The 24,356-nt window shown below is 37.0% G+C and overlaps 1 protein-coding gene across 1 annotated transcript; it reads left to right on the forward strand.

Moving 5' to 3' along the window:
- Positions 1 to 1,153: 1,153 nt before the first annotated feature.
- On the forward strand, positions 1,154 to 15,419 carry LOC110194908 (serine/threonine-protein phosphatase 2A catalytic subunit beta isoform-like). The gene is made up of 2 exons (XM_020967499.1): positions 1,154 to 2,320; positions 15,248 to 15,419. Exons 1-2 carry the CDS (start codon positions 1,278 to 1,280, stop codon positions 15,249 to 15,251), a joined length of 1,047 nt encoding a protein of 348 aa, XP_020823158.1. The 5' UTR covers positions 1,154 to 1,277; the 3' UTR covers positions 15,252 to 15,419.
- Positions 15,420 to 24,356: the final 8,937 nt, after the last annotated feature.

The raw sequence follows: 24,356 nt of genomic DNA on the forward strand, positions 1-24,356 counted from the left end.
ACACAGCTGGTTTCTCATACTTGCTTCTGCATTCAGTCTGTTGCCGTGTAAATACAAGTCACACAATATGTACTTGGAAGTGTGTGGGGGGTGGGGGAGGAGATTTTAAAATACAAATAATGTCTTAGTATTATTATAAAATTAGTTTGACCTTACTGATACCACCTCCAAAGAATCTCCAAAAGTCCTACCACAAGTTGAAAACCTCAGCTCTAGAGATCTGGACAATGTGGGCACAGTAAAATGGCCCATTTACTGTTCCTCCTAGAGGACATTCCATCTCCAGTTCCTTGGTATTTACATAGGTTTTGCTCCCATACCTTTCTCATTTCTACCAAGAAGAGTCCTAGCTTTCTTCCAGGCTCAGCTCAAATGCTCTTTCTCATCACCATTTTCCCTCCATCCCCAATTGGTAGTGTTGTCCCCCCACCTGTTCTTTCTCTCCCTCCCCCATTACTCTGGATTTACTTTGAATATATACATATACATACATACATACATATATATATACACACACACACACACACACACACATATATACATATACACAAATATGCATATATACATATATACACACATACATACATACATACATATATATATATATATATATATATATATATATATATATATATATATATATATAAATAGATTTTCTTTCTTGTATTTGTGTTTTTGCTTACACTAAGCTCCATGAATGCAAGGACTGTTTAATTTAGATTTTGTTTGTTTTTGTTTGTTCTAGACCCTGACCCTATCTCAGTCTGACACATCGTAGGGACAGGGAATACATTCATGATTTCACAGGTATTCCTCCTCTCCCAGTTGAGGAACTTCCCTAGAATAAACCAGGTCATCATCTGCCCAGGACTGTCTCAGAGAGTTGTCTTGGGAGTCCCAGGTGGGGCATGATTACAGATCTTCTGTACAAAGCATTCTGCCTATCAGTTATTCCAAACTGCCTCTCTTGCACATAGTAGGTATTTTATATATATATATAATATATTATCTATAATAACATATTACACACACACACACACATATAGTCGTATGAAAGAACAAAAGAATGAATTCCACAAGTTCTTCCTTTCCCCCAGTCCAGCCAAGCCTGAAGCCTTTGCCAAACGCAGCACAGCGCGAGAGCTGAGGAGGAGGGGCTGAGAGGCGCGTGGACAGAAGGTGGTTGGCCTCCGTCCCGTCCCTTTCCCTCCCCTGCAACAGAGGGGCAAGACTGGTTTGAAGCAGCCAGGTAGGACTGGAGAGAAAGTGGGAACGTGATGTCGAAACAGGTGGGGAGAGGGGTTGCTGGGCAACCAGGAACTGCAAACGCTTCCATGAAGGAGATGTTCATCAAAGAGTTGGACCAATGGATAAAACAGCTGAAAGATTGTAAACTCCTCAATGAGAACCAAGTGCGCACTCTATGTGAGAAGGCTAAGGAAGTCCTAATGAAAGAGTCAAACGTTCAGGAAGTCGCTTGTCCCATTATTGTCTGCGGCGATATCCATGGTCAATTTCAGGATCTTTTGCATATCTTTACGATTGGTGGGAAATTACCAGACAAATGCTACCTTTTTTTGGGTGATTATGTTGACAGAGGCTTGCACTCAGTAGAGACTGTGACTTTACTTGTATCTTTAAAAGTACAATATCCAAAGTCTATTACATTATTGAGAGGAAACCACGAGTCTCGAGATGTTACTCGAGTTTATGGTTTTTATGATGAATGCCAAAAGAAGTATGGAAATGCCAATGTCTGGAAATATTTTACAGACCTGTTCGATTATTTCCCCATTACAGCTTTAGTTGACAGCCAGGTATTTTGCGTTCATGGGGGTCTGTCTCCTTCCATAGATACCCTGGATCATATAAGAGCTTTGGATCGTTTTAAAGAAGTCACCATGAATGGACCAATCTGTGATCTATTATGGTCTGATCCAGATAATATTGAGGGATGGAGGCCCTCTCCAAGAGGGGCTGGGCACACATTTGGACCAGACATTTCTCAAATATTTAGGCTGGCCAATGGTCTTTCTCTGATTTCCAGGGGTCACCAACTTGTGGAGCAAGGTTACTTCTGGACTCATAATGAAAAGGTGCTAACCATTTTCAGTGCACCCAATTATTGTAACCGTTTTGGGAATCTGGCTGCTATCATGGAACTGGATGATCCTATAAAGTACTCCTTCCTACAGTTTGACCAAGCACCTCGAGGGAAGTGTACCGGCATCCCACTTCTACCTTTCTCCTATAGACAACCCTGGGCAAAATCTGTTGTAAATATTAGGCAGAATTCGCAGAATATTTTTGAAAACCAAAGGTAATTTTGTTCTGTGCATTGAAATGTGTCAGAATAAAATCTCATCCAGGTACAAAATGGGCCATATTTGTAATAATGAGCAGTGAGCTAAATCTGAGGATGAAATAACAGCAGCACTGTTTGAAATCAGTTAGTTCAACAGTTTGCCTGCTATGCATAGTTTTTGTAGTAACTTTTCTTTTTCTTCACAGCTGATCAAAAAAAGTTAACCAATACCTTCATTTTTTGGTACTTAATGTATAATTTCAGTTATAGAGTTTGGCATGAGTTATAAAATTACTTTATTATTTTTCTTTAAACTTTCATTTGTCATATCAATCCCTCCCCTTTTATCAAAATACAGAAACTAAGTAGAGAAAAGAAAAAAATTAACTGAACTGACTTCAGATGGGTGGAATATGATGCAGTGATGTATCAGGGAATGTTTTCAGCACCAAAACAAAACAAAACAAAATAAAAAAAGCTGTCCAAGGAGGAAAAGTAGGTGAGGGACAGTGTATTTTTTTTCTAGGAGACACTAAGTCAAAGGTGGCTACTCTGGAAATAAGCACACAGAAAATAACTACTTAAAAACTGGAACTTTTTGAACCCTAAGTTTAACCCTAAACATATCTTATGTTTAAATGTCTTACATCAATACCTTTTTGGCAGTCCCATTCCAATGATGTGGGTAGCCTTGTAAAGGTCCCTGATCCATGCATGCCTAATTTTGTGGGCATTGTGCAGGCTTTCTTCTAAGTCAACCTCCAGGGATTCAACCAACACTCTAGGGGCCTTACTTTACATCTCTCTCTCTCTCTCTCTCTCTCTCTCTCTCTCTCTCTCTCTCTCTCTCTCTCTCTCTCTCTCTCCCTTTCTTTTTCCTGGCAATCAAAAAACATTTAAGAGCCTACTAGATGCCAGGCATTGTTCTAAGAGGATACCAAAAGATGCAAAAAACCTCAAGGAGTTTACAATTTAATGTGGGAGACAACATGCAAATAAATGTAGGCAAAGCAAGCTATATACAAGTTTCAAAGGAAATAATTAACAAAGGAAGCATTGGAATTAAGAGAAGTTAGAGAAGGCTTCCTATAAAGAAGGTGGTAGATATCTATGGAAATAACAGGCTGTCCAAGTCCTAAGGGAAAAAAAAAAGTACTGTCAACAACAGGTAGTCTTTTTATTACATCATTTTTAAATGTTTTAGAAAAAAAAGAATAATTTGAATTTTTCCTCTTCCTTCAAGCAACCATGCCTCTACCAGTAATAAACTATTTTCCCAACTGTGATGGTTTTAAGAATAGTTTGAAAATGTCTTCTTTTATTACCATCTTGTTCTCCGTAAAAAAAAAAATCTGAAAATTTTCCACTTTATACTGGAGTCCTGTTAAAAATACAACTTATAAACACTGTGAAGTAAGTATTTTTCTTTGACCTGGAAAGCCTTTTTTTTCCCTTAGAGAGGTGTAATTCTTATTAGGTACTTTTTTTTTTCAGTGAATTTGAGGATACTTTTCTTTAAATACCTTTCTCTATTTGTGATAAAGAGTTCTCATTCCCCTAGCACACCAAAAAATGTAAGAAGGTATATGGTATTGATTAATTTATTTTCATAATTTCAAGTCCAGTAGTCTATCTACCACTCCACCTAGCTGCTTACACTTAAAAACATTCATAAAAGTTTATGTATCAATGTTACTGTGACATGCAAGTGGTTTGAGCAATAAGTTATGATAATATTTCTAGTTCAGTTTATTTATTGAATTCTAAACGATATTTTTCATGCTATATTCATGGTTGTTATCAATTCATCTCATTTTCACCTTTTTGTTTTATTTGTTTATTTGCTTGTGAGGCAATTGGGGTTAAGTGATTTGCCCAGTTACAGATTTGCCCATAACACTACATCTAGTGAGTGTTGTGTGTCTGAGGCCAGATTTGAACTCAGGTCCTCTTGACTCCAGGTCCTTTGTCTTTTTTTTTTTTTTGGTGGAGTTCAATTAGGAACAACCTAAGGATAAAATCTCTATACTGCTGTTATTCCTTTATATTTAATATTCTGCAGGGGTTATTATGCAGATAGATAAGATGATTGCATTTGTAATTGAATCAGAGAATTGGCATGAAAGCTCATGTTGTTGTTGTTGTTGTTGTCATGATTATCGTTATCATTATACAAGTAAAGCATTGCATCTTGCCTCTGCTTGATCTAGCTCACAGAGTCCTAGATAAGGATACTAGCTGTTAACAAGGTCTGATCAGTATTAAACTTTGATCAGTGAAGAGATAGCTTCAAGTGTTCCTGATGCCAGGAAGTAGGTGGAAGGCAGAAGACTTCTAGCAGAGCCCAGGAAGCCAAGAAAGAGATTAAATCTGTGAATACTGAGGAATCGAACAAGCCTTCTAGTACCTGAGCCAGGATCATATTGCAACAGTCATACATAAGCCAAAGCCAAAAGAAGGTTCCTTTTCAATTTTAGGAGATTCGAAAGTCTTATTAGATCCAAGAGGGCACCAGTTCTGAGTAACTTAAGTAATCACTAGCAAAACATTCTCTCTCCTCTTCTTCCTCATTATTATTATTCTATAACTGATATTTATTATCATATAAATATGCTATCTACAACAGGTCCCTTCCACTTGTGGTTAAGTCATTGCAGTCTTGTCTGATTGGGGTTTTCTTGGCAAAGATCCTGCAATGGCTTGCCATTTCCTTCTCTAGCTCATTTTACAGATGAGGAAACTGAGGCAAACAGGGTTAAGTGACTTATCTAGGGTTACACAGCTAATCTGTCTGAAGATAGATTTGAACTCAGGAAGATGATTCTTCCTGACTGTAGGCCTGATACTCTATCCACTGAGCCACCTAGCTATCCTATAAATTGGTTGTATTCATATTCTAATCAAAAGCTCTGAATTCCCAATCATTTTTCATTGCTTTCTTATAACCAGCCTATAATTAATAACATGATATCACAGCGGAGTTGTAAAGAAAAATGACAATTTACTTATAACAGAGTTTCAGGATAAAATGAAGAAATGAATTCATAGCAAACACTATAAATTCCGATTTCCCAGAAAAAAAAAAAAAACCTCACCTCTCACACTTCTATCCCCAGAGGTCTGAGGGCCTTACTTCCCCCTCCCTCATGCTGCCTTGTTGGCATAATACTCTTAAGTATTAATTAATTAATTGATTCTCATAAGTGTTATAAATGATATTTAATCTTTAAGATTCTTCAATACCTTCTCCTGTAATGGAACAGTGAATTCTAACCAAGGTATTACTTCATCAAATCTTGCATTGCAAGGTACAGGGGAAAATGCCTGAAAACCAGAGCAGAAGGTGGCATGACATAAGATTAAAGCTAGGGATCCATTAATTTTACAACCATTTCCTTCTCCTAATTTCTTTTTCTTCCTCCTTTTCTTCCTTCTCTTTTTCAGCTTAGATATGTCTTTATATTATATGTTTATTTGTACCCTTCTGGGAGTAATCAGAGCTCTGAAGTCCCAAAGCCTTGGTGGACCTCTGGTGAGAATGTCTTCCCTTTATCATTCTACTATAATTAATATAAAAAATTCTCATTTACAGCATCACATAATTTGAGAGTTAGCCATCTCATTTGTTTAGTCATTTTTTCAGTAGTATCTGACTCTTCATCATTCCATTTGAGATTTTCTTGGCAAAGATGCTGGAGTGGTTTGCACATTTCCTTCTCCAACTCATTTTACAGATGAAGCAACTCAGGCAAACAGGGTTGACTTGCCCAGGGTCACACAGCTAGTAAGTGTCTGAATCAGATTGTCCTAACTCCAGGCCCAGCACAATGTCCATTGCATCACCTGGCAGCCTCTTTAGCCATCTAGTCCCAATCATGTACAAAAACAATCCCCATTATAATAACCAGAAAATGGTCAGACAGCCTTTATTGAATGTCTCCAAGTTGGAGAGGAAAGGGATGTTGAAGGGGGAAAACAGTTCTGGCATGAAAAGTCTATATGAGAAAAAGAATGGAAAGCAGGTCATGGTATTAGGTGGACATTGCCATGACATTTCAGTGGAATTCTGTTATGTGCTATAGGTAGTCCCTCAGATGATACAAACTGTAACCCATCATCTCACCTGTTGTAGATTTTGTCTATGACCTCCAGTCGGTCCTCCACTGGGCAGCTACCTAATGTGCTGTCTTATTCTAAGATTCTTGAATGTGGCTTCCAATGGGAACACATGGAATTTCAGTCTTCCTCATTATCTCATGGTCCAATTTTCCTTTCCAGTCACACATCTCTTTGATAATATCTTGAATGATGCTTCTTGTATGTAGTTCCTCACTGGAAATGTCCTGCAGTCTAGTCTGTCTATTTCCCCCATCCATCTCTCAACTGCTTTTTGTGTGACTTGGAATTTAGGTTCTTTGGAGATTATGACATTCTGTGATTGGCAGTCACACAGCATGAGTTGAAGATTTATTTTGTTGCTATTGTTGTTCAGTAGAAGGAAGCTTCCAGTCATGTACTTTCTGGGGCAGAAAATTCAGAGTGATGAAACCCTGTTATGTTTGAAAATTAGAGTAAACTGAAATACAATGGTCAAATAATGATCAATTTATTAGTTAGGCTAGCAGTAAACAATAAGTTGTCTCAATGGCCTCTCTCAATGACCAAAATCCTGAGTGCAGGCTGAAAGGTGAAACTTAGGTGTGTCTTCCTTCTTATTAGCCTGACAAGACATCATTTGGACTTCCCCTCAAAAAGGTAAAGCAATCCAGATTGGTAGATATTTTAGTAAAGAAGTAGATTAAAAATCACCTCGGCTCCTCTCCATTACTTCCTCCTTGAGAGATGGGAGTAATCTCAAATAGTAGGATTAGTCTACTGACTTGGGTGTAGTCTGCAGTGGCTTTGATAATATCAACCTGAATTTCAGTTGTGGGTTGTGTGTTGTGAGTGAGGTTACAAAGGAACTTTCTTTTGAGTTAAATGAGTGGTGGGTGAGATTATAAAGGTGAACAATACCAGAGTAGAGATACAAATCAAAATAATAAAATTGAGATTAAAACAGCAGAAGGCTACCCAGTAACTGGTAATGAAACCATGATGGTTAGGTAAGTTTCTCCAGAAAGTAGGTGAAGGGTGAAGTCACAAGGGTAAGGAGTTTAGATTCACTGGGCACAGGAGAATATGAAATCTATGCCAGTTTGACTATTTCTTAAAAACAGAATTAAAATCAATTTCCAATTTTATAAATCTCTTTACCATTAAGGGTTGCTAACTCATTTCTAATTTATATTTCCCCACCTCCTACTGTCCCTATTATTGTAGAAACCATCAGTTTCCCTGTCCCTCAAGATCCCAATTTAGGGGTCATCTTCAATACTTCATTATCTCTCACAACCCATATCAACTCTGTTGCCAAGATTTGTCAATTTAGCCTTTGCAACAACTGTCACATAAGCTTCTTTTTCTCCTTTAACATTGCCACCACTGTAACACAGGCCCTTAGGCCCTCATCACCTGTACTATTTTGCAGTAGCCTGGTGGAAAGTCTATCTGCCTCAAATCTCTCCGTTCTCTTCTTGAATAGATTACCATCTGATCCACTGGTCAAGTATCAGATTGTTCTAATGATTTTTGCTTAATATTACAATTTGAGATCTACTACTGCTAGGCTTTTGTCATTTATTCATTTTTCCCCACTATTTCCCTTGATATTCTTGATTTTTTCCCCCCTCCAGATACATTTTATACTTACGTTATCCAGATCCAGAAAAAAAGAGAATCTGCATGATGTAGTGGAATCAGGAAGACCTGGGTTGAAGTCCTGTTTCTAACACATACTGGTTGTGGGACTCTGGGTAAGCCACTCAGACTCTCAGTATTTTAAACAATTCTCTCAGGGCATAAGTTGCAAAGAAGGTGCAGACATGTATTGATACAGGGTGTTTCTAAGAATGACTAAAAATAATGAAATCATAGATCCCTATGCTATATAATAGCACCTTAATAGTTTGGTTGGTATTCATTCCATTCAGCCACCAAAATGATTTTCATAAGGCATGGGTCCAACAATGTCATCACTTTACTCAATAAGCTCTGGTTTGGCTTTCAATGTCCTTCATACCCTATCTTTCCTGTCTTTGTACACGTTACTGCCCATAACATACTCTTCCATCAAGTAACACTGGCCTCCTGGCCATTTCACAAACAAGACACTCTATCTCTTGGCTCTGAGCTTTTTCTCTGGCTGTCCCTCTTCAATTCCACCTATTGACTTACTTGACCTCCTTTAAATCTCAGCTAAAATCATCTTGAACAGGAAGGCTTTCCCATTCTTCTGAATTCTAATGCCTTCCCTCTGTTAATTATTTTCTATTGATTTTGTATATACCTTGCTTATACATGGTTCTTTAGATGATCTCTCCCCATTAAGTTGTGAGCTCCTTGAAGGCAGGGCTTGTCTTTTTCCTCTATTTATATCTAGTTCTTAGCATAGTGCCTGGCACGTGGTTGGTACTTAATAAATGTTTATTGATTGAGTATATATCAAAACCAAAGAACTAGCATTATATCTGAGAAACACTAGAGGACTTTCTAATATTTCTAAGGATAAAGCAAGAATACCTCTTGTTAGTTCTATTGTTTAATATCATTTTTAACATGCTGACTGTAATAAGACAAAAATAAAGTTCGGGAAATATCCAAAAGCAAAGAGGAAGTAAAATATATATCTATTTGCAGATGCTATGATGAAGAAACCTAGAGATTCAAGTAAAAATATTTGAAATAATTACACAATTCAGTAAAGCAACAGTACATAAAATAAATCACAAAATCATTAGACTTTCTGTATGCTACTAAGCCTCCCAGGAAGAGATAAAAAAAAATTCATTTCACTGTAATTATGGAATATATAAAGTATCTTAGAATGCGTTTAGCAAGACATTCCCAGGACTTTTACCAAAATATTTTTCCTTGGAATTATAGGAAGATAAACAATTGGAGAGCTATTGGTGGCTCTTGAATGAACAGTGATGATATAATAATAAAGATGATATTATCTAAATTAATTTCTAGATTTCAGGCCTACCAATGAAACAATCAAGGGGTTGTTGTACAAGATGTTGTTGTTTAGTCATGTCCAACTTTCTGTGACCCCATCTGGGGGTTTCTTGTCAAAGATACTGCAATGATTTGCCATTTCTTTTTCCAGCTCGTTTTATAGATGAAAAAACTGAGACAAATAGAATTAAGTGACTTGCCCAGGGTCACACAGCTGGTAAGTGTCTGAAGCTAGATTTGAACTCAGGAGGATGAATCTTCCTGACTCCAGGCACAGCACTCAATGTACTATGGGGCCACCTGGCTGCTCCTACTGTACAAGTTAGGGATCTGTGATTTTATTACTATCAGTCTCTCCCAAATGAGCATGCTCCCTGCACCAATGCAGGACTGAACCTTCTTTGCAACTTTTACCTTTAGCGAGTTGTCTAGAATACTGAGAGTTTGAGTGCTTTAACCAGGGTCACCCAATCAGTGTGTGTCAGAGGCAGGACTTGATCCCAAATCTTCCTAACTCCAAGATAGGCTCTCCAATACACCATGAAGTTTGTCTTTTCTAAATCTGGATAACATGATAACAAAATTTATCTGGAAGGGAAAAAAAAAGGTGAGAATTTCAAGGAAAGTAGTAAAAAAAAAAGAACAAATGGAAAAAGTCAATGGTAGATCTCAAATTGTAATGTAAAGCATAAAGCATTAATCATTGAAACAATATGGTATTTGATCAATTGATCAGATCTTAATCTAATTAACAAGACCTAGAAACAACCTCATACAATAGTGAAGTGTTCAATAAACCTAGGTGTACTAACTACTGAATTACAACTCCCTAATGATAAAAGTGACTGTTAAAACTAGAAAGCAGTCTGGCAAAATTAAGCTTGTTTCAATAACTTATGTCATATGCTACAATAAACTCCAAATGATAGATCACGTAAATATAAATAGTATATGAAAATGGAAAGACAAAGGAAAAATGTATCTTTCATAGTTGTAGCAAGAGGGAAAGTTCTCTTTTACCTAAAAAAACAGGCATGGAAATCAACATTAAAGAGAAAACAAATATTTTTATTATAAAATTGACAAATTTTTTATAAAACAAGGTAAATATGGGAAAGCAATTATGGAAAACAAATCTTCAGAGCAACATTCTCTGATAAAAGTTTAAAATATAAATATATTAAGAATTAGTACACATGTACACATATATGAATAAGAAGAGTTCCCTAATATTCTGTTGTTCAGCTGTTATCAGGCATGTCTGACTCTTTGTGACTTGATTTGGTGTTTCCTTGGCAAAAATACTGGAGAGGTTTGTCATTTCCTTCTCCAGTTCATTTTACAGATAAGAAACTGAAGCCAGCTTGGTTAAATGACTTGCTCAGGGTCACACAGCTAGTAAGTGTCTGAGGTCACATTTGAGCTCGGGAAGATGAATCTTCCTAACTTTGGGCCAGGTGCTCTATCCACTGCGCCACTAGCTGCCCTTCATTCCCTAATGCATACACACACACACACACACACACACACACACACACACACACATATACATTCAATAAGAATATGTATAATAGCACTTTTCATTTTATCAAAGAGCAAGAAACAAAATACTTTCTCATTAACTGATGATGTGTGAACAGATTCTAGTAAGGAGGCAGTGTGAGAAAGTGGAGAAAGCACTGATTTTAGAATTAAAGGACCTGGATTCAATTCTCATTCCTGATGTCCCCTGCAAGAATGACCAAGGTGGTCAATTGGCCTCAATTTCCTCCTTTCTAAAATAAAATATTTGGACTAGGTAACCTATGAGATCTCCTCTGGCACAAGATGTATGACCCTATGGTATCTGAATTCAGTGAAATAGCATTGATCTGTAATAAATGATGAATATTACAGTTTCAAAGAAATATGGAAAGACATATTAACAGATTTTGATCAAAGTGAGCAGAGCCAGGAAGACAATATGTACAATTACCACAACAATGTGAAGGAAAAAGAACTCAAGGTATTGGCTAAAGCATCAACAAATCAGAGCTTCATGCTAAATCATATGTTGTACCTCTTCTTAGTGTGATGATAGACTAGAGCTACAGAATCAGACACCCAATCTCAGATATGGCAATATCTTGATTTGTTTGCTCATTTATTTGTTGTTCAATTGTTTCAGTCACGTTTGACTATTCATGACCCCATTTGTTTTTGGGTTTTTTTTTTGGAAAAGACACTGGAATGGTTTGCCATTTCCTTCTCCAGCTCATTTCACAGATGAGGAAACTAAGAAAAACAGAGTTAAGTGATTTGCCCAGAATCACACAGCTAGTGTCTGAGGTCAGATTTGAAATCAGAAACATCAATCTTTTTGACTCCAGGCCAGGCAGTCTATCCATTGTACCAGCTAACTGCCCCCTTGCTCAACTATGCATAATTGTTATAGGGACAGGCTTCTACTTGGGAGAAGAGGTGGTCAGGAATGGATTAGAGGATAATGCTAGATATGGGAAAAAAGAGAGAGCATTTTTGAAATAAGCCTATTTTCTGAAAACATAATTATGCTTCGATACAGATAAATTAATAGAACTATGAAATCCCTAATTAATATGAATATGGAATTATTTTAAATAGAAAATGTTAGATTAATTGACATCTAATTTTAAATTTATAACAAATCATTTTAAAAATAAATCTCAAATTATTAAATCACAAAGTATTTTATAAACTATCCATGAATTTTGAACTCTTCATTACAAAGTTTCTTATAGGAAGATAACTGAATTTTACTTGCCATTATGGTTTTATAAATATATGTAGTAGTAAAAATGTGAATAGGACACAGATGCAGATTCCTGAACAACCATGGGCAAATGAATCATTATAGCCCATAAATAAATAAATAAAAGGGCTCTAACTTTACTTAAGTCTTTGATAAAGGTGACTCATTCCTATTAATGCATCTTCAAGGTCCTTATTAGTGACCTGAATAATAATTTGCAAAAAGTTTTCAGATTGGTCAACTTTCTGAGGTTTGAGGATTTAAGAATCAGGAACTGTTAAGCAACATTAAAGGTTGTCTTACCCCCTAATTTGGCTTGGGTTTAAAGCTAGAAGCTGAGACTGAAAGAGGTTAACATGCCTTGACTGAGATTACATAACTTGTATCTGTGGGATGAAGAATTAAATCCACATCTTCCTAAAACTGATTCAGTGTTCTTTTACACTATACCTATGGATTGTCTAATTTTATTTACTTTCCTTTGTATCAGTTCATTCAAATCTTACCATGCCTTTCTAAAGTCTTTATATTCATCACAGAACTATATTCTCTTAGCATGATAATATTCCATCATATTCATATATTTTGATTTGTTCACCCTTCCCCAGTTAATAAGGACCCATTCTTCATCTTTATTGTGTACCAAAAAAAGTGCTTCTATGTGAATTTTGATATTTTGGGGCTATTTTTCCCCTATCTTTGATTTCTTTGGGTTATATTAACGTAAGTTGTTGATCAGACCTGAGTTTGGAATTCAGATCCCTAGAAATCTAACTATTGAGTCAAAGGACTATATTTTCTGTACAAAATGTACATGAAGGTGAAAAATAATGTGGCATCCCTATCAAAGACCTTTTATAAAGCAAACATGAAGTAAAGAGTAGAGGAAACATTGTTTTTTTTTTTTTTTAGATTTCTCTTACAAAGGGATACATACACTTTGAAGGACGTGAATTCTTTGTTCAGTCATTTTTCAGCCATGTGTGACTCTTCATTGATTCCATTTGGGGTTTGGGGGTTTTCTTGGCAAAGATGATTGGAGCGGTTTGTCAATTTCTTCTGTAGTTTATTTTATAGGTGAACGAACTGTGGTAAACTAGGTTAAGTGACTTGCTTGGAGTCATAGAGCTAATAAGTACCTGAGGCCTGATTTGAACTCAGGGGGGTTAAGCCTTCCTGATTCCAAGCCCAGGGCTCTGTCCACTGCATTATCCACCTGTACCACTTAAACTTTAAAGTACTCAAACTGACACAGTCAATTGATAATGTTATCTGATAATAGTTTGTCTTCCAAATTATCCCCAAGTATATCACCAAGAAAGATGCAAATGGAAGAAGGAAAAAGTCAAAAGTCTGTGTTATCTCAATGATTATTAGACCACAGGATCATAAGTGTAAAACATGATGTTGTGATAAGGATGCTGGATTGCAAATTAAAGCTTCTGGTTTTCAATTTTCAATTCCAGCTTTAACATTTTTACTTGTACGATATCTGCTAACCTCGCCAGGCTTCTAAACATACTTATGCTACCTGATTTCTAATGATCTTTCTTTGAATATAGATGTGTTTGCTTGTTGTGTCTTCCCCATTAGATGATAATCTCCTTGAGGTCAAGGGATGCATTTTGCCTCTTTTTTTATCTCCCACACTTAACATAGTGCCTGGCACTTAGTAGACAATTAATAAGTGTTTATTGATTGACTGATTGTGTTTATTGATAAGTAGTATGACAGAGTGGTAGACAAATTTAGAATAAGGAAGACTTGGATTCAAATGGTACCTCTGACACATACTGTATATGTGACAATGGTGACTCTCTAAGACTATAAATTGTAGAATAACTGCTGATTTTAATTAGTAGAGAAGGTCCCTGTTACCAATGTTATCATAAGTCAGGGCCAAAGCGGGGAAAAATAAAATACAAATAAGGGAAAATCAGTGTCTTATGTCCGCTGATAGAGGACTGGAGTCAGGAAGAATTGAGTTTAAGCTGCACCTTTGACACATGGTAGCTTGTGATATGTTTAAGTGATTTTTCCCCTCAGTACCCTGGCCTGTTTAAGAAGATGAGTCAAAGAGGGTTAGCAACTCTCAAAGAATAGATGGAGTTCCCCCAGTGAGATTTCCTTGCACTGATAAATTCATAGTTCTGAAAAAGAAAAAAAGAACAAAAAATAAATATGGACTTTTATTAAAACTGCAGAGTTTTTTTTTTCCAATCGTCCTTGAAAATGAAAGAAAATAATGAAAAAGACAACAGTTGTCATCTCAAGAGGTTGTTGGAACAACAAAGATATAGCAGGGTTGGTGGCAAAAAGGTAGATGAGACAGAGATAGTATTGTTGGTCTTTGTCTGGAAAAGAGATAAGAGACAGGAAATGGGATCTATTCCAAAGAATAAATATTCTGCTACATTTTCTGTCTCCCTCCTCCCTTCACCTCTCCAATAAACATATTTAAAAATAAAGTAATTGGGATGCATTTGGGCCTTTATTTATTGATGTGCCCAATCTAAAAAATATATACATATTTTCTAAAAGTCTATTTGCTACAGTGAAGAGAGTAGTAGACTCAAGGGCAGCAATATTTGGGTTTAAATTCTGCCTCTTGAAGTTGCCAGTTGTGTTTCTATGGGCAAATCACTGAAGCTCCCTAGGCCTTGAACAACTCTCCTACAGTCAATCCTATTTATTAAGAACTAGAGTAAAAATTCTGTTGAATCTTTTTTTTGTTTATTTGTTTATTTGTTTTTCTTCTTTTTATGTTTAATGCTGGTTTATTTGATAGGTCACATATTGCAATGTGCATTGGTGAAGGGAGGGATTTCCTATTCTAGAATTTCTACTTGGACACAATGAAAACACAGATCCTTAATGTGTGTGTGTGTGTGTGTGTGTGTGTGTGTGCATATACACACATATATGATTTATTTTACTTGAAAAAAAATACATAGGAAAAATTTTATCAGCTTTAGCAAAATTGGAACTTGCCTATAATGCTACACTTCTGAAAAGTAGTTACAACTTACCATTGCACTAATAAATAATATCTATAATAGACTCGGGGAAAACATGACTGTAAAGCAAGTATGTATTTTTCTTTTATTCCACAGCTAAACATTTTTCATGACTGGTGATATCTGGAATGTGGTAAAATAGCAATTGAAAAACAGCAAAGAAGAATTACATTATTACAAATGCCAGAGCGTTTGTTAATAAAACATTTTATTTCATTCTGTTTGAAATTATGTTATTACTTATTAAAACCAATACTAAAGGCTGCTATTTGGGGGACATTTCTTAGCTATTGTTCATATTTATTAAATATGGCCACTTCAATAAAAAGAACTATTATAATGATTTGAGCATCATTAGGAGTTAAATATGTGAAAGCTAGTGATGTGTGCCTTTGACAGATCTCATTATTTTCCAGTAACTAAAAGCATCATACTTAGCGGTACCAAAAACACACACAGAGTAAAAAATTTCAAGATAAGGAAAATTTAAATGTAAGAATTTACTAATGCCAAATCTGTGTGCATATCTCCTTTTATGGATATGTGGGCTATAAGCTAGAGAGTTCCACGTCACTCCCTTGCTCAAGACCTTTCCATGTCTCCCCATTATCTATAGGATGAATTGCAACCTCTTTGGCTTGGCATTTATAAAATCCTTCATGATATGCTTCTAGCCTAATCTTAGATTTCAACGGACCCCTCTACACAAAGAGATTTTTATGCAATGCTGATTCTCCTGGGAATTTGAGGAAAGGAGGGAGAAAGGGAAGGAGCTAGGAAGGGGGCTTCATGCTGATGGGGATGGAATCTGAACCCCTAAAAAGAAAAGACCCTGTCTTGGGATCTGGACACCAAAAAGGAAAAGCCCTGGACTTTCCCACATGGCCAAATCTTTGGTGTTTGCCTGAGATTATAATCCTATCACCTGCCCTTTCATTGCCACCTATGCCCAGTCTCCCAATTCTCTGTTAACCCTCATGTAACCCTGTATTGTCTAACCTCCCTATAGCCCTGGCCTACTTCCCACCCTTGATCCTGTCTAGGCTCATTTCTGCCTTGGCCATGAGGTCCAGGCACCCCAGGCTACTTGGCCATTCCTAGATATCTTCCATAATCTTTCTTTATATGAGGTCCATCTGGCCTCCATTAAGGTGCTCAGATTCTTAAGATCTGAGCCACTTACATTAGTAATACAAATGCTTAGATTCCTTAAGAGTCTGGCCCATATGGTGGATCACCTTTAGCTGATGGAAGGCTTGGGTTGAATTCATTCAGACAGGACCCAAGTGTCTTGATTTTGGTTTCCCAGCACCCCTAAACCTCTAAATTTCAACAATGCCAGTGGAAGGAGAGGACCTGAATACCTTTCAAGTACAACTGTTGGGGCTGGGGACAGAGAAGCCTGAGCCTACTGTTGGGACCAGCTGCTTGGGGGCTTGGACAGAACCCAGAGGAAGAACACCTTTAGGAGGAGGGAAGAAAAAGGACATAGACGGGAAATGACCAGCGATGCCCAGGGGTGGGGACATACACAGGGTACCAGACAGTGGACTGAGGGAAGACAGAAGTATGGGGTCAGACCTTCAGGTAGGGTAGGCTCAGTGGGGGAAATATCTTCTCTCCAAGAAGCAGAGCTCTCAAGACAAGCCCACATTCTTTAGTCATAGTGGTAACTCAGCATGTGGGTACTTCTGCTTTCACTTGAAGGTTTTTTGTTTTTGTTTTTGTTTGGAGTTAGGGGAGGGGTGGGTAATAGCCTCAATAGAATGAAGAATCAGCTGTAACTGGTGATTCACTGTATAGCTCCAGTTTACCACAGCATAAACCACCAGCAGCAACAGCCTGTTGTAGTACCCAAGATCTTGACTATACTAATAATATTTATGTGAAGAATCTAGTAATCTCTCATCTCAGATTTTACTGAACTATAGTTACTTTCTCTTGGATCTTGCCAAAGGATATAGAAAAGACTTTCGTTTTCATTACTGAGTTTCCCTGACCTCTGAAATGAAAACTGAATCACTGTTTCTACTACTGTCTTCTAGCCACTCAACTAACCTGACTAGGATTCAAAGATCTATTATGGTTCACCCTACCTATCACCTAGGTTCACCTACCTATCACCCTTGATTTTGGCACCATATTATGGTGCCAGTCCTAGTTTCTTCTTTTATTTCTTTCTACTCTTAGCCTTACAAACTCCAGACAGAGTATGTTTTCTGGAGTTGATTTAATTGAAATTTGAGGTCTTAGAGGGTAATACAGAAGTGGGCATGAGCCCACACTAGAACATATAAAAAAAAAGGAATCACAAAGGAGAGGTGGCATAAAGGACAACTCAAAAAGATTTATTACTGGAAAAAAATGACCTGATAATGTAAGATGAGAAAAACCTAACCAAGTGACCTAACTAAGCCTTTGTGTGCCACTGATTTTCATGTGATGCCAAGAGAACTTTCAGAAGGCCCCAGCACTTTGGATGAACTTCATCTGATAAAATTATGAAAGGACAGGATAGACAGGAATGAGAGAATTATAAATCTACATCGAAAGACAGAATTTCATATTGTTCCATTGCAGAGCTTCTTAACCTGGGATCTGTGAATGTGTTCTTTTAATATTTTGATAACTATGTTGATAACTATAATATTTAATATTTGACAACTAAACCAACTACAATTGGTTTCTTTTATAAACCTACATATCTTTTTTAAGGCATTTAAAAACATGATTTTGAGAAGGGGTCCATGGGCTTCACCAGACTGACATGGTTGTCCATGACACAAAGAAGTTTAAGAGCTATTGAAATATTGTATTATTGAAGTATTTACAAGGAATGAGAATATATTCCAAAAAACAATAGTCATGTACATTAATTAGAAGTATTTATAAATATATCTATCCAGTTTAGTGAAGAGTAGCAACTAAACTTTCTAACTCGATAGTTTGCAAACATGTCTCAGACCTAACATACATCATTCCCCTCATAGTGCCAAAAACCCCATGTAATGGAGTCTCTTTCTCCCTAATGTCACTAGGCAAAAATGGAGATTCTCTTCCCAAAACACTACAGTGATGATGTGAGGAATTTGCTCATCAGAGCTTCCTTAAAGGAATTCAATGGACCATTGTTTCCAATATCAGGCTTATCCAGACCTTCAAAAGCAGACTTTTTCACTAAAGTCACACAAAAGTTTAATGTTTGCAAAGCCACAACTAAAAGGGTTTCTGTGACCCCACAAACACTGAGGCTGGGGTCTTTAGGTGGAGGTGATGAGAAATTGCTTCTGCCAAGAACTGCAGACAGAGAAATTCTGTTTAACTGCCTTCCAGCAGTGTACTTTTGGAGAGGGCAAAGCAAGCTATTGGGTTAGCCTAACTTTCTTTCCCCTTGTTTAAATGCCCTGTGGCCATTGAGTTTGCTTGGATGGCACCAGTAATTGTGTTTTTCATTACCCATTGTTGTGTCTAGCAGAGAATTCACTGAGATAAAAGGTGTTCAGGGGAGGAAGAGAGAACTAGATGTATTTGACTTTTCTGAAAAAAAAAATGAGCTCATGGTGCACCCAAATGGAACTTGAGTTTTTACTTCATGAAATGAAGATATGTTTATCAAATACTCCAACTGCCCAATGCAACAACATGTTGCTCCAACATAAATAATTTCAATAATTTATATTCTTTAAGGGAATCAACAGAAAGATCACTATGACTTAAAAAAATATATCTGTACCATTAGAATATTAGCCTTTATGGGAAGGGACTGATTCTGTCTTTCTTTGTATCTGCAGTGGTTAAACTTTGGAATTATTGTGTGACATGGGACAGGACTGCTCAGCATGGCATGCCCACATTAGAGAAGGTGCTGGGCTCTATAAACAAAGTAGAATTCAAATAGCTCAAAAGAAAGGCAAGATGTACAATTTTAGAGAATCCACTCCAAATGTTCACAAGGACTATTTCTGCCTTACTTGTGGTAGAATATTCCAAGCTTGTATTGGTCTGATCAGCAACAGTTGGACACACATAGTGATGTCATTTTGGTCCTTTTAGAGAATGAAGGACAACAAGCAACCAATCTCCAGTGATTAGCACAATGTGGCATGCTTCATTCAAATATTCTCTGAACTGATCCAAGTTAATCTTAATGCAGATAGTCATGAAATGGAATGCTGTGCAGTTCATTTAAAGCAGGTCTGGAAGACCTGCTGTAAAGGTCTAACCTCTCACATGTGCCAGCTATGTGACCTTGGAAAAGTCACTTAACATCCATTTACTTCAGTTTTCTCAACTATAAAATAGGGATAATAATAGCACCTAATTCCCAGGGTTTTTGTAAGGAGCAAATGAGATAATATTTGCAAAGCATTTACCACAGTAATATTGCAGTAATCATTTAACAAATGCTTGTTCCCTTCCCTCTATTGCTTGGTTATTTCTAGCAGAAAAGATTCCTGGGTTTGTAGAAAAGGCACACACACAAACCTAATCCAAGAACTCATTCACCCATGAGGAAAGGTGCCAAGAGTCAGAAGACTTCCCAAGTCATTCATTACTAAGACAGTTATTTTCTTTGAAGAGTTTAAAAAATGGAAAGTTACAAAGGAGCCCTCTCAGAACTATTTTTTTTAAATCTGGAAAAAAATGATTCAGAACACTTGAGGTTCATATGATATCATAAGACATTTCTTTGCCTGCAGGTTGCCATTTTTTTAAAAAAAAATTCAATGACAAATAAAATGGCTCTGAATCAGGGAAAGATTTTGCTATTCCCAGTCATTGTTAGCTACTAGTATGCACTAAATAATACCCATCTAGTACCCCTCCCAGGAAAATGCATTACAGTTATCTAATTGCTTCTCACAACACTCCTGTGGGAAGAGACAGACATTATTTTATTCTTTGGAGGTTGAGGCAGTGACATACTAAGTTAGTAGCCCAAGGACACAGAGTGAATTAGTAGCAAATATAATAGTAAGAATCATCCTCTTGGTATCCATACTGCTCTACAATTTTTCATAAATAGACTCAACTTCTAGTCAAGTGATATAATTTGGAAGACCCTGATCAATTCAGAGGCTGGTTTATATTTCTTAAAATTAAAGGGTGGCAAAGTTACCTTGGCCAGAACCAGATCCAATCAAGTAGTACTGAGCCATAAATATTCATAGCATCATAGCTGTAGAGCTGGAAAGGATCATGAAGGCTCAAGCATTTTGTGTTCTTGTATCTGGTATTTTTATGGTAATGTATGACCAGAATCTATATATTTTTTATTTGATTTTTTTTCAAGCTAATGAAGAAAATATATTCATTAAAGTCTTCATTCACTTAGTAAACATGTTTTGAGCACTTGCTATGTGCAGTCATCGTGTCTGGTAGAATATAAACACCTGGAGACATAACAGTGTAAGTTCTGGAAAGGAACTTATCTGCAAATAAGCACAATCCCCTCATTTTACAGACAAGGAAACTAAGGCTGAGGAGTTTAGTGCCCAGTCGGTGTCTGAGATGGGATTGGAACTCGTTTTCCTGATTCTAAGCTTAGCACTTATCTATTTTACCACGTAGCTACCTTCAAGGACATGGATTTTTTTAATGTTATCTTTATTTGTTTGTTTGTTTGTTTGTTTGCCTTGCACAGTAAATCATACATAGTTTAAGCTGACAAGGACCAGCATACCCCTGTCTCAGTTCTTATGGATCATTGAGTCCCACCTCTTCATTTTACCGATGAGGAAACTGAGACCCAGAAAAATTAAATGGATTGCCCTGGGTCACAAAGTAACTGTCTTATGTAGGACCTGACAGTAGCTACTTATTTGTTCTTTCTTTTTGGAAAGAAATGGCAGTCTGTGTCCTCAACAATCTTATATTGTCTTGCTCCTTTTATTAGTAAATTAATACTCTGATTCCTTTTGACTAGATCACTTTACCAAAAACATTTTCTATGAAAATCTTCTTTTGAAGCATATTTTTCAGAGTACTCCTTCTCAGCCTAAATGGATTGCAGCATATTCTCCACTGGTCACTGCACTCCATCCCACATCCTTTTGAATCTCTTGTCTATACAAGTGAAAATATGGCAGAACTTAATATAGAAATCTAGCTGGGAATTTAATAAAAGTACCAATAAGTTATTTTTGTATGAAGAATAACAGTTTGCAGCCTTTATAACAAAGAACTTCTTTTATCCAGAAAATACCAATAGATGATACAGACTCCTTCATCTGAATAATAAACATGACAAGTATCAGAGGGGTAAACACACATTCTTATTTGTTAGAGATCACAGGGACACAGAATCTCTAGAAGGACTGACAGTACACAGACCTGATGTTCATATATTCACAGCATCATAGATTTAGAGTGGAAGGGACCTGAGAAGTCCTGAAGCCCAGTCCTTCATTTTACAGAGTAGGACATTGATACCCAACATAGTGAAGCAACCTTTCCAGGGCCAACATTTGGCAAGAGTCTGAAGTAGGAGCTAAGCAAAGGTCTTCCTGACTTGGGATCCAATGCTCCATCAACTACCCTCAATAACAGAGTGCATAGCAACACTAATAATAGCTTTCATTGATTTTGCATGACAATGTCAAGAAGACTGGAGAATTTATCTGAAGGGCAGGAAGGCAACAACTTTTTGCCAATAAGCCTGACCAGATAACCAGTCCTCTCTGCCTAGAAGGCTACTTAGAGGCAGGCTATAAAATAGACCTGAGCTACATTTCAGGACTAATGTTACTAAACTTGCCTGCTTATCTATGTTGTTGTCAAGAGGGAGATTAAGAGAGTCAGGGGAAACCTCTCTCTGGCAAAGCAGAGAGATCCTTTGGGGGACAGAGGTGGGAGATTATTGAAATAATGTACAGAAAATTCTTAGTGAACATTCAGAAGATATATATATATATACACACATATATATATACATACACATATATATATATTTATTTCCATGTGTATGTATACATATATACATATATATATATATGCATATGTGTATATGTATATATAGTCAGTTGTTTCATGGTTTTTCCCAAGTATCTGTGTCTCTGATCCTCCCCGTTTTATGTATCCTTGAGGTCAGTTTCACATCATTACCAGTATGACAAACTGCTAGAGCCTTAAGCATGGCCAATGGTGAAGGAATTGGAAAGTCATGAATGACAGCTATACCTTTGCACCTTGTTTCTATTTTCTTAGGAAAATGTGTGCCAGAGTGATAAGATCCTGGTATTCAGAGTTCACAAAACCCCGTAGAACAATTTCCTCAAAAGAAATCCGAGAGGTAGATAGTGCAAGTAATATTATCTCCATTGTACAGATAAGGAAACTGAGGTTCAGATAGTTTGGATGACTTGACCAAGGTTAGACAGATAAGAAGTGTTAGAGTCACAAAATGCCTTTTAGAGATTTTAATAAAGGATTTATCATCGATTTTATAAGATTGTATTTAATATGAAGTACTTCTCAAAATAACACATCACCCTCTAAAGAAGGAAAAGATTACAAATACACCTAAGAATTTTCTCTATGTGTTTGCCCATTCACAGGAGTAAAGTACCCCCATTGGCATAGGGGTTCAAAGACTAGGAATTGATGCCAGCCATACCTGCATGTGACAGGCAATAACCTAGAACCAAGGAATAGATGTGTGGGATGAAATACCGTCAGTAAGCCACACCCCCCACCCCCTTTGTTCTTGCCATCTCCTTGCATTAATTTGCTTTGTTGAAGCAGAGGATCTTGGAAGCAAAGCAAGTTTATTAACTCCACTTCTACATAGCTTCTGTGACTGCTTCTGTGGCTGAGGGAACCATTAAATTGGCTTAAAGGTTACAAGATCCTCATAAGGAGTTAAAGGGTCTATAAGAATTATAAGGACTCTCTAACTCCAAGTCAAATAGAAGTTTGAGACTAAAATGTGGGTAGTACTGCAGGAGGAAGCTGAAAAGACAGAATATTATTTTGATGGGTATCTCTTTAGGAGGTTGACTTCTGTGTGTTGTAAAAGAACTTTGTCTCTGCAGACTAGGATTTTGGGAGCCCATAGACCTTTCTCTCTCTGTGGAGGAAAATCATCTTTGCCTGGTCCACTGAATATGTCATGCCTTTCTAAAAGAGTTAAAAGTTTGGCCTCTGTACTCTTATCTAAAAGAAAAGAAAGAAGCTTTTTCTTCCTGTTATGGGGAAGTCTCCAGGCTAGTAAAAGACTGCAGAAAGATAAGGGAAGTGTCACATACATGACATTTAATAAGCACAAATGAAGATGCCACACCTAACAGAGAACAGCAGTTTTAAAGCAACTAGGGAGAGTAGGCCCAGTAGAAAGCAATGCCTGTAAGGGAACAGGTACAACAGAAAGGCATGTTACTATTACCAAAATCGCAGGCATCCCTGAAGCTGTGGCAATACCTATTGTATGATTTCTAATATATGGGTCCCCTCATAAAAAATGAACCAGCTTCAAGTTCTACTCAAGGTTTTAGTTTATGAACCCTTACTAACATGTTTACTTTTTTCAACTCAATCAAAAGACACCTGAGCTTCAGCTATCATCCTTCACTGAAATGGGATGTCTTTTTCCAGAAGAGAAATAGGTTCTGCCATTTCTAATTTCAGATTAGACTTCATAGTAAGGTTTAGCTGTTTTGGAAAGGAGGGGGACTCCCTTGGCTGGACTGGGAAAACATAACTTTGTCTTCGTAATTAGAAAGAGGTCTATAACCTCTCAGAGTCTTGGTCTGGAACCCAGAGAAGCTACATTTGTAGATCTTTTTGAATTCCTTTCCTTTCTGTTACAGAATCCTTGCAGCTTACATTAAATTCCTTATAGGGATTCAGTTAAGCTACAGACCCATTTCAAGGGGCTTCCCCCTTCCCCAATCATATAGGGAATACGTGGAACTTTAACTACAAAGCCAATTGCTCTTAAGATCTTTCCTCCCCAAAGAACTAGGTAAAATGTCCAGTGATTTTTCATATCTCATTATTCATCCTGGAGTTTTGTAGGGCAAAAGTGAAGAAGCAGAGGTCCTTGTAGCTGTGGAGACACCCTTTACCGCACATTTATCCTTGCCCTCCTCCCAAATATAAACAAGTGCCATAATGTCCTTAGACAACCTGCTATTAGGAATCACCTAAGCTTCAAAAAAAGAAAAAGAAAGACCTTCCTTTTGACATTCTCTCATATCAGAAGATT

Source organism: Phascolarctos cinereus, unplaced genomic scaffold (assembly GCF_003287225.1).
Source record: "Phascolarctos cinereus isolate Bilbo 61053 unplaced genomic scaffold, phaCin_HiC Scaffold_9;HRSCAF=440, whole genome shotgun sequence".
Taxonomy (NCBI): Eukaryota; Metazoa; Chordata; class Mammalia; order Diprotodontia; family Phascolarctidae; genus Phascolarctos; species Phascolarctos cinereus.